The 14,014-nt window shown below is 43.4% G+C and overlaps 1 protein-coding gene across 1 annotated transcript in view; it reads left to right on the plus strand.

Annotated features, from left to right (window-relative positions):
* Positions 1-14,014, plus strand: part of LOC100756511 (dual 3',5'-cyclic-AMP and -GMP phosphodiesterase 11A) — a 361,367-nt gene that overhangs the window by 221,472 nt on the left and 125,881 nt on the right. Inside the window, exon 10 of the mRNA XM_027420128.1 lies at positions 984-1,034. Coding sequence (XP_027275929.1) covers positions 984-1,034 — 51 coding nt within the window. The remainder of the gene's footprint in view (positions 1-983; positions 1,035-14,014) is intronic.

Raw genomic sequence — 14,014 nt, forward strand, 5'->3', positions numbered from 1 at the left:
ACTCAGTGAAATACAAACCCACCCCAGATAATGTCGTTACAATTAACATTTACCAGTAGAAACTCATTGTTGTTAATAATCAAGCCTTATAAATATTATTTATCTCACAATGTAATATTTTGTGAGTCCCTTCTGAAAGTCAAAGGCAATTGGGAAAGCTATGGGGAAAGAAGTCAGTGAGAAAAGTGTTCACAGTAGGAGACAAAGAATTTGCTTCCAGTAAACGATACAAATTTCATTTAAACATTATTGTATTTGGCCATCATGTTCCTTGTTTCATACACACCTGTGAACTCTGCGGCACCCGTTAATAAGCACGTTTTAGGAAGTTGTTACGGATACTATAGTGCATTCTAATTTTTCCTGTTGAAAATCACGAAAAATGGCCCCGACTGGGGTTTTCAGGTGGAGCCTCTACATGAGGTGTCTCCATAGTATTGCTATTATGCCGCTTTACAAAGTCGTCCCAAGGAGCCCAAGTTCACAGGGCTGGGAAGCAAAGCCGTTGACAACGTGGCTGCACACACTGCGTTCAACCACTGTGGGGCGCTGCCTCCTAGGCTGTGTGCTTTCACCTGCATCAGCATTTCTCAAAAGTTCTTGGTCAATGGCTTATTAGGTTGGCATGCTTGTGACATTGCTATATGATCTAAAGCAGAGTTCTAAGGTTAATTAGATTTGGGAAATGCTGAGCCACAATTCAGAGGCAAACTGTGATTCTCCGAGGTTGGTAAGTGCAGAAAGATTTAGTAGATATTTACAACCCCTGGTGACCGCGGTCTTGACCTCCACAGTGTTCCTTTGACAAATACTGGTGTAACGTAGCCAGCCTTTAGTCTATGGCACATAGAAACCTCTTGTTATACATTGAAATCCACTATCAAGCCAAGGTGGCATATGTTAGCAAAGCCATTTTCAAGGGAAGAAAATTTGAGACGAGCCTGTCATGTCCATTACTGACATTCTGTCCTCTCCCGCATCAGGTGCTGTCCTACCACGCCACGTGTTCCAAGGCTGAAGTCGACAAGTTTAAGGTGAGGAAGGGAACCCTTGCGCTGTTAGCACTTAAACTTTGAAGTGTGGGCCACAATCCTGGGCAGAGAGGCTTGGAGTCCTTCATTCTGGAGAGGTGAAAGGAATAAGTAATTGTGTAGTCCCATTGTGATTTACATGAGTTAATATGTCTTTCCATTTGTTAAGCACACAGACATGGGGGAGAGAGGTTTGAAAAATAGGATGAGAATTGGAACCCCTGACTAGGCATTGGCTTTGCTTCTAACTACTATTCACTTAAATTTTTGTAGGGCTTTATTGTCTTGTTTATATATAAAACTAAATGAAGAAGCACTGGGCCACAGTGGCACACACCTTTAACCTAGTAGGCAGATGTTTCTCTGAGTTTGAGGCCAGCCTGATCTACAGAGTGAGTTCCAGGACAGCTAGGCCTGCACAGAGAAGTCCTGTCTTGGAAAAAGAAAAGAAAAGAGAGGAAAGGAAAAGAAAAGCCTAAACAAAGAGATGGAGATCAAAATCACTAACATTTACCCCATGCTTACTGTGAGCCCGGTACACTATAGGCTGTTAACCTGTACTCATCCATCTCAACCTCACAGCCCTGGGCTATGCACACTATTTTCCAGATGAATACACTAAGGAGGAGGATCCAACCCAGAACTGGAGTTCTTAACTACACGTCTCCCTGGTGACCCCTGTCTGGTTCCCAGGTCTGATGAGTCTATAAATGAATCCTAGATGTCCCTTTCATCTTAGTTACCACTGTTTCCTTGGGTGCCGTTCAGAATTCCATCGTGTCTGGATTCCTACAAACAATTTTTGACAACAGCCACAAAATAGAAGGGCTGGGGTATAATGCTTGCTTAGCATGTTCAAGGCCCTAGGTTCAATCCCCAGGACTTCAGGAAAAGCAAAACCATAAGAATTTTGGAAAACTGATTTTTCTCCCTTTAAAAAGCTTTGGTTTGTATTTCTGAATTCTGCTTAAAAATTTTGAGGATTATTAGGAAAGGCTACTGCAACCATCAGAGGCATCATATTTGTAATATTAGTACATGACATTGCTTGCTGCTCTTCTGGAGTCCCATTTGCACATAGATCCATTTTATCCTCATAGAGAAAGAATGGCACAGAGCCCTTTGATCCTGACAGAGTCATATTAGAATTGAATCACATGAACCACTGAAGAGAACAAAGAAAGACCCCGTGCACTGGGAGGGCATGCAATGAGCTGTTGTTTCAGTAGACAGTTGCTTAAGGAAAGTCTTACAGTTGTGCCCAGATCAAAAGGAGAGACTGTGCTGTCAACAAGTAACGGCTGGCCCCTGAGCAAGGTACAAAGCAATCTAAACCACAGCAGCTGTGTTTTACAGACTCCGAGGTCTATTGTCATAGAGGCAACATCTTGTATACTCTTTTAGTTTGTTTTCTGTTTCTTAACAAAATACCTAAGACTGTGTAATTTATAAACAATAGAGGTTTACTTAGCTTATGCTTTAGGGGTTGAGAAACCCAAAGGCATGACTGACATCTGCTCAACATCTGGTGTGGTGTGTGTGTGTGTGTGTGTGTGTGTGTGTGTGTGTGTGTGTGTGTGTGTGATGTGGTATGAGGTGTGTGCCTGTGTGTGTGGTGTGATGTGTGTGCTGGTGTGTGTGCATGCATATGTGTGGTGTGGTGTATGTGTGTGTAAGTTGTGTGTGTGTGTGTGTGTGTGTGTGTGTGTGTGTGTGTGTATGCTTAGGTGTGTGTGGTGGGCTTCTTGCTTCATCACAACACAACAGAGAGTATCTTGTGGCACAAGACAGCAGCAGTCTAGAGAACCACTCTATCACCTAGCCTCCCTTTCAGTAAGTCATAAATCCACTCATCCATGACCCATCCATCTCCCAAAGTCCCACTTGTCAATACTGCTGCATTGATGACAAATTGCCCACGTGTGAAATTTGGGGACACATTTAAATCCTGCCAACTGACCAGGATGTGAACCCCACTTGACAGGGATTTTTTCTATATTTTCTTCACAGTTCTGTCTTTGCTGTCTCTCACAGTTCATGGAACATCATGACAGTAAATACTTGGTGAATGAATGAATGAATGCATGCAAAAAGCATCAGTATTCTAGATCTTAAGCAGTTAGTCATCAATAAAATATTAAAGCTATAATATAAAATTATTTTAGATGCCTCTTTAAATTAAATGTATTAAATATATGTAAATTATGTTTTCTATAAAGACATTTAAGACTTATTTACCTTAATATCAAAACACCGGATATTATATGATAAATCTGTAAAAATTTTGTTTTTATCTATAAATTTGAAAAGTTGAACAATAAGGTAAAGGTTTCTTTGCCTAGAAATCATATTTATGGCAATACCTAGCTCCTGATAAAATGATAATATTACATGCTATTATTTCATTTTTTGCTGCCAAAGCAAAGAAGTGACCAGAAAGAAGGCAGAAAAGTGCAAAATGAACTAAAGTGACTGTAAAAGCCTCTCACAGCCACCCCCAGAACTACAGCAAGCTACATAGTCCAGAGCTGACTGCTCTGTGAAGGCCACAAGCCTGCATCCAGGCTCCAGTCTTTGCTGTAGAGCAAAGAGGACTCCATTGTCTTAGCACATGCTATGTGTTTCTATTATTAGCTCCCAAACATACTAAAAATATGAAGTATTTAAATGTGAGAACAAAGGGTTATTTCATCTTAAACTTGTCAAGATTATTAACTGAACTGCTTTATTCCAGATTTTTATCCCAAAAGATAATAGCTGGTTTCCTAGTATAATGTAATTGAGATATAGTAGGTAATTTTAACCAAATGGCTTTTCCTTGATATATAAAGTAAATAAAGCATTATCCTAATTGATAGCTGGTGTCTATTATAGTTGCAGCAATAGCATTAAAAAGTGGTGTACTTAGAATAACCCTGTGCATAGTCATGCGACAGTACTTACACAAACTCCAGACTCGGTTGGATGCAACTAACTAAATAACTGAATAAATACTTTATTTTCACCAATACATGCAGGCAAGCTGCATCAGCATCCAAATGTGTTACAACCTATCTAGATTACCTTCTGCACCTTTGAAAATATGCATAGTTCTTTTTAAAACAGCACAGCGATTTATTTACATCAGGAACTGGTGTTACGCACAGATTTCGAAAGGATGGGTGGAGCCCAAGCACTCAATCTACTTAGCTGGTATGCGGTGATTCAGAGATGACCCCCCAGGGTTTGGAAAGAACTGTTTAATTATCTGGTGGTGGAAAACATATGGAGCCAAACACATGGACATATGACAGACCTCAGTAGAAGCCCCAAATGCACCGCATCCGGGTGCAGAACTGTTCCAGGAACCATTGACACGAGTGTGAGAGCCTTTCTTAATGGAGAGTGTTCTAATGGAAGTGGAGTCCATGTGCCTCCCTGTCCATATGTGAGTCCAAGTTCAGCTTCAGAGCCATCTCTTGGGTCTGCCTCATCCCTCGGACAGCCATGGATCCATGTTCTTAACTGAGAACATGAGTGGATGCAAAGGCCTGACTTGATGATGGATTAGGCATATTCCACACTTCAGATAGCTCAGGCTCCTGAGTATCAGTTGCATACACCAGGGACCAGTGGCAGGAAGCTTCACTGCAGAACGGATGAGGAATACTTGCCTTCCCGTATGACCATCCGGGGCTGGGCAGGTTAGTGCAGCTGAAGAGGTCACTTGGGAAGGACAGGGCAGGCATACCCTGAGGACCCTGGTAAAAAGGGAGGGCACCAACCATATTGAAGAGTGAAGAGTGAGTCTGGGCCCTTCATTATTCTTCATTTACAACCATTTGTTCACATAAAGGATGTGGCCTAGAGGAGGGCTGATGTCATGTAAGATAAGCCTGTAGTGAATTCTTAATAACTGTGGATGTTAGGCTGATACCTTACCCTTCCTAGTACCTGCTGGTCCATCTGGTGGGTGTTTCCCCTCATTTTAGAAGGCTGTGAAGGAGCTACCTGTGATTTCATTTCTTCTGACTCTCCCTATTTCTCTTGGTGAGGAGAATTTGGAGAGAGATGTGGTGGTAGTGGGAAAATAGGATCAGACTTGGTCTCAATTTTGCTTCTGTTGCTGTGAGAAAACACACTGATAAAAGCCACTTACGGGAGAATGGGTTTATTTTAGCTCTCATCCATCCAGGCTATCATCCATCACTTCACGGAAGTCACTGTGGCAGGGCCTGGAGGCACAGCCACAGGCAGAAGTGGAGAGAGAATGAGCACATGCATGCATGCCACAGCCACAGGCAGGAACAGAGAGAGAATGAGTGAGTGCACGCATGCTTGTGCTCAACTCACTTGCTCCACTCACATAGTTCAGGATCTCCCATCATGGCAATGGTGACGTGGTGACTGGGTCCTTTCACCACACTTAGTATACTCAAGATAATCCCCCACAGGCATACCCACAGGCCGACTTGATCTAAACAAACCCTCACTGAGCCTCTCCTCTTAGGTCATTCTAGCTTGTTTCTAGTTAACAACTAAAACTGTCCATCAATGAGTTGAAAGCCTTTCTCGAAGTGTCCCGACCCTGTCCAACAAGTGGGTTCTGCTTCTCCAAAAATGTCAGACCTTTGGCTTGTTCTCCTGGTTCTGATAGCATTCATACTTCAGGAAATAGTCTTGTTTGTAGGTGAAAGGTTCAGGCATAATGCTGGCCTGCCTCTGTTACTGTTGGAACCCACTCAGGCAGTACCCTGGTCAGCCCAGGGTTCCATGGAAACTAAGTCTGCATGCAGGTGCAAAGGACCCTTTTAAAAGACAGACCCCTGCCCACTTACAATCTCTTTTCTTTTCTTTTCTTTTCTTTTCTTTTCTCTTCTCTTCTCTTCTCTTCTCTTCTCTTCTTCTGTCTCTTTTCTTATGCTCTCTGCCTCTCTATGGGGACTGGCCATGGTGGTCAGCCACTAACCCTGTTCCTCTTCTCTCTTAGTCTCTCTACTCTGCCGGGCCTATAATAAACTGGTTAATATGTCTCATCTTGTGTCTCATCTTGCGCCTCTTCTTTTATTTCTAATTTAAGCAAAAGAATAATAGTAGGGCCACTCACACACACAAAGATCCCAAACTCCTGGGTACTAATAAATTAACTGCCTTTGGAAATCTGATTCAGATTGTAATGTCAATAAATTATTCCTTAGGAGCTGATTGCCCTGTTCATTAATGAGAGTGCCAAGGGCCAAAGAGTGTTTTTCCCTCATTAACATTTACTGTCCTATGAACTTGAAAGAAGAAAGTGACATAGAGAAAATTTATGTAATTTTAGTGCCTGTTTATATCTCTTTAGCACTGTGCTAACAGGAATAATGTATAAAGACCATATTGACAATTAGATCTCTTTGAAGATGGCTAGTTTAAGGGCTTTTAATAACCTGAAGATGCCAGCTGTGATAACATGAGAAAATGAGTTTAGTACACCAATTACATGCTCCTGTGGTTTTACGCACTTTGCTTGGATTCCAATGCAATGGACAGACCTCATGGTTAGCACCATCTACGGCCAGTTTAGCCATTAGCATCAACCTGTGGACATTCTCATGTTATATTGCCTCCTTCGATCATCTCTTCTTCCAGTTTAGAACTGCATGGATTCCAGCTGCGTTCAGAGAGGAGGCTCATTTACTGCCCCATTACTGCCTTGGTAATTAAAGGCTGGTAACTCAAGAAAGATAGCTGTTTGGGCGTAGAACACCTCTCCATGTTTCAAGTTTTCAGTATTAATGTCCAGGCCACAAGCTAATATCATGGAAAAGTAAACAAAACAAAATGTCAAGAATAGACACTTCCTGTGGAATTTACATGTGGAAATAAGATCAAAGTAAGTGATGAAGCCAGGCAGTGGTAGCGCACGCTTTTAATCCCAGCACTGGGGAGGCAGAGGCAGGTGGATCTCTGTGAGTTTGAGACCAGCCTGGTCTACAGAGTGAGTTCCAGTACAACCAAGGCTACACAAAGAAACCCTGTCTCAGAAAAAAATCAAAGCCAAACAAAATAAGTGAAGAGCCATGGTTTCAAAGGTCATCAGCAGCAGCTGGTTTAGATGTAAGAGGGTCACTTCAACTCATGGGATAAAATTGTGTGTAGAAGCAGTCTCAGGCCTCAGGATGAGCCACCAATGCTGCCATGCCAATCTACCGAGGCCCTTCCATAGCAATCACCAGTGGGCCATGCCATGCTCCCTTTGTGGACCAGTGTGGACCAAAGTCTTACACTAACTGACTCAGGAAGTTGTTCCTGTTCCAAGTTGGTGCAGAGACACTGCACAAGGCTGCCTCTTCCCTGATACCTTTGCCAGCACATTGCAGAAAAGCGACATCACAGGGTTCAACCAAACCAGGCAACCCAGGGCATACTGAGGACGGGTAATCAGAGGACGTCACTATGAAGAGCTGCCAGTGACAGAGGCCAGCAGCCTAGTGTCACCCGCTGGAATAGCAGCACCCTTCCCCCCAGCTCCTCTGTCCCGACAGACAGCTACTCTTGCAGAGGCTCCTCTGCAGCCAAGGCTAGCCTGGGACCTTGGTATCAGAGGGAATCAGGTCTCAGTCTACAGTCTAATTCTCTAGAATACAGCTTTCAGAAGTGTCCTCCCTGGCTTTCCCATTCACCCAACCTATTTCCAGGGTGCTGTGAGGAGGCAGCTGCATACACAGAATGTTGGTATCGACTTCTACCTAACCTAGTGTTTCTCCCCCACCCTTACTCCTGCCTCTTGAATTTAAGGCATTGTTTTGACTTTCAGTAGTATTTATGCCAAGTTTAGTATCCAAGCTTTTCTTTACTGTCAGGGCAAGCTATTGAACTCTCCCTGGAAAATGAACCGCAGGGGAAAGAGCAACCTCAGCACTGTCCAGGGCAGTCTTCTCACACTGCAGCAGGCAGCTGGCAGCCCGCATGGCTCAGGCTGCATCCATAAATATTTGGCATGCCTGGTGCTCAAGTGTCCAGTTCCCTTTATGAATTGTGTCTTAATCAAATGCCACATCACAGAAAGGATGGTTGTACTTTGTCACTTTTGAGTATGGCAGATGCTAGGGAGGTGAGGGGGTAGGAGGGGGGCGAGATGGGGGAAGGGAAGGGGCAGGAGGGGTGATGTGTGGTGACCAGGTCTTTAAGGCCAGTCTGGCCTTTCTTAGTGCTGAGCTCAGCGGCTGTGGATTGAGGGCCTTTCAAAGACCTACCTGACCCAAATATATCCTGTGATGACCTTGACCGTCCCTCAGATCAACACATACAGCCACTATCTGTCACTTCTCTCGCTCGGAAAACAAAGCAGGGACAGCTTTTCCAAAGGTCAGTCACTGGAAACATCTACTTTTGTGAGAGAAAGAATGGACCTGGGGTGCTGACTGGCAAGATGGATGAGCAGTTTCGAGTACACACTGCCTCAGGAGCTGGGCTCCCAGCAACTCACAACCACCACTAACCCCAGTGTGGAGGGGCGGGGTCTGACGCCTCTGGTCTCCTCATGTACACACAACCACAAAACATGTAAACATTTGTTCGAATACAATTTTAAATGGTTTACAAAGGGTCTGGAGGGCCTCTTGGCAGTTTAGTTCACCTCATTCCCTACTGGTCCACATAGCCAGCCCAGAAGGGCAGTTTGTGTTGTTTTACAGTATTGAAAAGCCAAGATATGATGAGTGCAGAAGGCCCAGTGGGGGCCAGTGTGGCCCAGTGATAACCTTGACCTTTGAAGTGTGAAGAGAATAGAAGAAGCCAAAGATGTCAGAACCTTCCAGAACTGCACCACTCTATAGTCATTCTGGCTTTCTTCTAATACAAGTTGTCTATAATTACAGATGTGAACTGGGAAATCAGAGAGCTGGGACAGGCTCCTCACTATGGGGATGGGTGCTTGACTTGGCAATCTTGACAGTTTATTTTTCCTTTATCAATTGTTTAGTATACAGAAAAGCTACAGCCTCTGACTTTTCTTCCCTTACCTGCTCTCTGCAGCTGCATGCCTTAGATAGAACACAGTCGTTCATGGCTCCTCCTCTCTGCATTTCCCTGTGTTATCATACTCATTCTGCTTTGGCCACTCATTCTAATCCAGTTCACGGCCCTCACCAGTTCAGCCCCTCCCTTGCTATCTCCTCTGCAGACAATGATTGCTCGTTCTAGTTCTGGCTGGGCTTGCTGCCTCCGCCTCGCTGCCACATGGACGGTCCTCTTCAGTGGGTGCCAGGCTCCTGCTCGCAAAGCTTAGCATCATCTGTGGGGCTCTAGACTCTGTGTGTCACTGTCGGTTCTTGAGCTGGACATTAAAATTACTCTGCATTCAAACCTGCGGTTCACTGTCCCGGGTTGTTCTAACCTGCCCCCATGCCCTGCCCTTCCCTGTCCCTGTGTGATATTCTCTTCCCACTTCCTCCCTTTCCTATCTGTGAGCCCATTGTCTTCCCTGTTTCTGCATATTTACATCCCTTGTACTTGACCCCGCTCACTGCTCTCTCCCAGTCATCCACTGTCCTTTGGACAGAAGCCATCTGGGGCTTGCCATCCTTTTCAGTTTCTACCTGCATTAATCTTGGTACACCCTTCAAATCAGACGGTTAGACTTGGGCATCTTAGGGGGATACTTTGTCCTGCTCATTTTTACATCCCTTACATTATTTATAGCCACGCTTGGCACCTAGGTACTGAAGAAACGTCTATCTTGTGACCAAATTCGCTGAATTCTTCCATTTGGGGTAGAAGGAATTACAGGCACAGGTCAAAATTTGAAGTAGAATCTATGATGACAAGACCAATAGTTGAAAGTTGTGTCTCAGTCTTAGCTCTTTGTTGGTTTCAACCCCTTCTTTCACAGACTTGCTTATCAATCTCATAGTTTCTGTATGCAGCCTAAGCGCCATGAAAACAAAGGGACTCGTGTTCTCTGGGCTAAGCTCTGGCCCAAGCCTGTTGAACTGTCTGTAAGGATGTTGTCTTTCTGCTGTAGGCAGGAGATTTTCACAGTGTTGGTGATTTGCTATTAAATGAAATCCTTCGTGGATTTTGTTAAGTGCATTTAAAGATTTTTATACTTTATTTATTTAGTAGTGTATGTTGTCTGTTCTGTCTATCCGCCTCAGTGTATGTCCTGCTGTGCACATCCTCTCCTTCTATTGTGTGGGTCCCAGGAACTGAACTCAGGTCATCAGGCCTAAGAGGGAAGCAACCCTTTGCCTGCTGAGCCTCCTCACTGGCTCAAACTGTACATTCTAAAATATACTACTTTCTTGCTTCACAAAATGTCTGCCTAATACTTTTTATTAGCATTTAATATTGTTTGGTCCTATATCTGCATCCCCCTATGCATTTGTGAAATCATGAACTGGCTTGATAGTTCTTTGTGTTTATGTTTTAGTTGGAAATGGGTCTATTCAAAAATCTTAAAAATGTTTGTGAATCCCAACTCTATAGGTACTGGGGCAGCACATGACATTCAGAGTGAGTGCAGAATGTCTGTCCTTGGGGTTGTCTGCAGTCTCAGGACTACAGCTGTCCCTTGACACAGTCTCTGTTAGAACATGTATGTAGAAGGACAAGAGAGAGCACACATGTGGACAGATACACAAAACAGCTACCAGTTCATGTAAATTTTCTGGGCTTCAGGTTCCCTCATCTGTACAGCAAAGCCATTTCCAGCTATAAAATGATGCAATTTATGAGCCTATAAAGTTTATCTGTAGAGTGAAGGGAAAATAAAACACAAAGGAAAAATAAATGTTGACAAAACATCTTGAGGTCTTTATGATTCTGAATGCTCAAAGGTTTGAACTGAAGATCAGCTTCAGAGTTAAGACCTGGAAGACCTGGTTCAGGTTGATTTAATTGCATTTTACAATTAATTTTCAAAGGCTCTGGTGCCTATGTTATATTTGAGGACCAATAAAAATGTAATGATTCAAATAGGGAGGAATGTGTCAGTCTTTGGTAAGACTCATCAGTAAAGAATCTATACCATAGCTCTGCCATAAATAAATGCTTAATAGTAATTTGTTAAATAATAAGAAATAGCAGTGGAGTCATATATATATATATATATATATGTGTGTGTGTGTGTGTATACATATGTATGTATATATACATGTACACACTATGTGTGCTCACGTGTGCGCGCGCGCGCGCACACACACACACACACACAACACACACACTTATATATCTTCACAATGCCATCTCTTTTGTGACCCTCAATCTCTTTGAGGGCAGGGTCCACCTATCTTCATTGCATGTGTGAAGCAACTGAGAATCAAAGAACCATCAAGAAGAGCAGGGGTGGTGTATGTGATGATAAATCTTTCCACCAAAGCCAACAGAGCCCTACCGCCACGTGGATGGTCTCCACCAGCCACCCAAGTTCTGCCCGCCGCGTGGATGGACAAAATAATACAGAGACATATTAGGTACAAATGCTGCTTGGCCAATGACTAGGATTCTCATCTGTTAGCTCAGTCTCAATTATCATAAATTTATATATTTTATAAGACTTATCTTATTGGACGCCTTATTGGTGTCCCTCCTTGCTGGTGGATCACATTGCACCGCTGGAGGAAGAGCAGAGGGAAAAAGGGGATAATTCCTGTTTCTCCTTTCTTAAATATGAGTCTCCTTGCTATGTCACTTCCTGCCTGGAACATCATTTCTTTACTACATTTCCCAGAATCCTCTTTGACTCCTAGTCCTGTCTAACTTGCTGTTTCATTGGCCAAACAGAGCTTTATTCAACAATTAATAAGATAAACATACACAGAAGTACTTCCCCCATCAGGTGTACACTGTTGTAATCCCATCATTAGGAAGGCACAGCCAGAGGGAGCCATGAGCTCTGGGTCAGCCTAGGCTACACAGTGGGATTCTGTCTGAAAAAAAAAATACAAACAATAAGAACAAGAAAGAAAACTGTACCCAACTTTGATTGCTTCCCCCAGCCCAGCTTTGTTTTTATTCTAGAAACAGTACTTACTCCTTAAGTAGGAAAACGGAAGCAAAGTCATGGAATTTTACCCTGAGATAATTTCTTTTGATTCAGCTATTATTCTTGGAAAGTCAGTGACATTTTGACAGTCCTGGAGCCAAGCAAACAAAGGCAAAGATGTCTAAGAAGGAATTTTGGCTGAGGTTAAGATACTTTTTTTTTTTTTTAAGGACTATTCACAGCACCCTTTAATACATGATGCTGTTTTGTTAGAAATTTCTTTCTGGATTCATGTTTATGCTGTGCACATGACTCCTTGCCCTGGGACTTCAGAGTGCTTAGAAACCTAACGAAATTGGAAGCAGGAAGCATTATGGAGACCTTGCATCACCCGTAGAGCTAGGAGAGAAGATCCATTATTCTGACACCTCGCCTATCTTCTTTAGTCCGATTGCCTATCTCGCACTGTAGAAATCTCTCAACATCTGGAAATCTCAAAGAGAAAAGAAGGGTTCCACTTTATTATCCCACACTCTCCAGGCTGCCAAGTATCGTGTGAGCAAGATAACATGGATAGAAGATTGCAAACATCAGTTTAATGATAAAGTACTTGTCAGGAGATAAAGTCTTATGCCTAGGGCATGAGAACTTATGAACAAGGGAGAAACTATGGGAAGGAAGATGTGAGGTGAGGGATGTGTCATATTTGTTTGAAGTTAGGGACATCATGGACAGTATACTACTTACCTAAAATATGATTGTTTAAATATAAATTCTTAAAATACACACACACACACACACACACACACACACACACACACACACACACACGTCTTTATTCTGGTTTAACTCATTGATATATCCCCACCCCATCTCGTGTGTGTGTGTGTGTGTGTGTGTGTGTGTGTGTGTGTGTGTGTGGTGTGTTATATGTGTGATGTGTGTGGTATGTGTTTGTGTATGTGTGGTGTGTGTGTGGTGTGTTATATGTGTGATGTGTGTGGTATGTGTTTGTGTATGTGTGGTGTGTGTGTGTGGTGTGTGATATATATATGATGTGTGTGGTATGTGTTTGTGTATGTGTGGTGTGTGTGTGTGATGTGTGTGTGTGGGCACAGTGTGTATGTGTGTGTGTGATGTGTGTGGTATGTGTTTGTGTATGTGTGGAGTATGTGTGTGTGTGTGTGTATGCATGCGTGAGTGATGTGTGTGTATGTAGACCTAATTAACTTAAAGGTGTAGCCCTTTTAGCTCTGGCATAAGGAGAGGAGCTCCCGGGAGTTCATTGTCTCCAAAGAGATAAGCAAATGGCAAACCCTGGAAAGAACTGGACTTGAGATGAAGCACTTTCACCACTGGGTGCCATCCTTGCTCCATGTAAGAATTTTCTGAGCCACATGTTTTTTGGAGAAATGGTTAAAATCCCAAAGCTGGTGATTTAAAAGTAATTTTGAAATATAATAACGGTGGTGTGTGTGTGTACATGACCTGGAATATGTTAGTGACACCAACGCTGATTCATTTACCCAGGCATGAGCTGGAGGGCTGGGGAGCTCTCCCCTTTGGTTTAGCCTCATGAACAAAGCCAGCCAGGTCTGCATACTTGATGTACCATTGCAAGGCATCCTGTGAAGGCGTGGAGGCCATGTGGAGGAGCAGGAATTGATGAGGGGCACCTCGTAAGCATCTGGAGGTCAGAGGGCCAGATGCTCCATTAATTGTCTTTATTGTTGTTTGTAATCATGGCTTGCAGCACTGCACTTGAGCTAGCTGTGTGGCAGGGCCTGGCCCTTCAAGTGCATCTGTGTCAGGACTGAGCTAGTGAGCTATTAAGAACCCCCTTCCTTCCTTCCTTCCTTCTGGGCATGCTGAGTGTTTGGTGGAAGTCTCTGGGCGATCTTTGCTTTCCTGGGTAAAATCCTAAATTCACAAAGGCACTACCTTAGCCAGGTCTCAGAATATCCACAGTTGAGAAGGAAGCCATGTAGAATTTTCCCCTTTGGGCTTGAGTCTCATATATAAAAAAACCAAGAAA

Source organism: Cricetulus griseus, chromosome 6, assembly GCF_003668045.3.
Source record: "Cricetulus griseus strain 17A/GY chromosome 6, alternate assembly CriGri-PICRH-1.0, whole genome shotgun sequence".
NCBI classification, from domain to species: domain Eukaryota; kingdom Metazoa; phylum Chordata; class Mammalia; order Rodentia; family Cricetidae; genus Cricetulus; species Cricetulus griseus.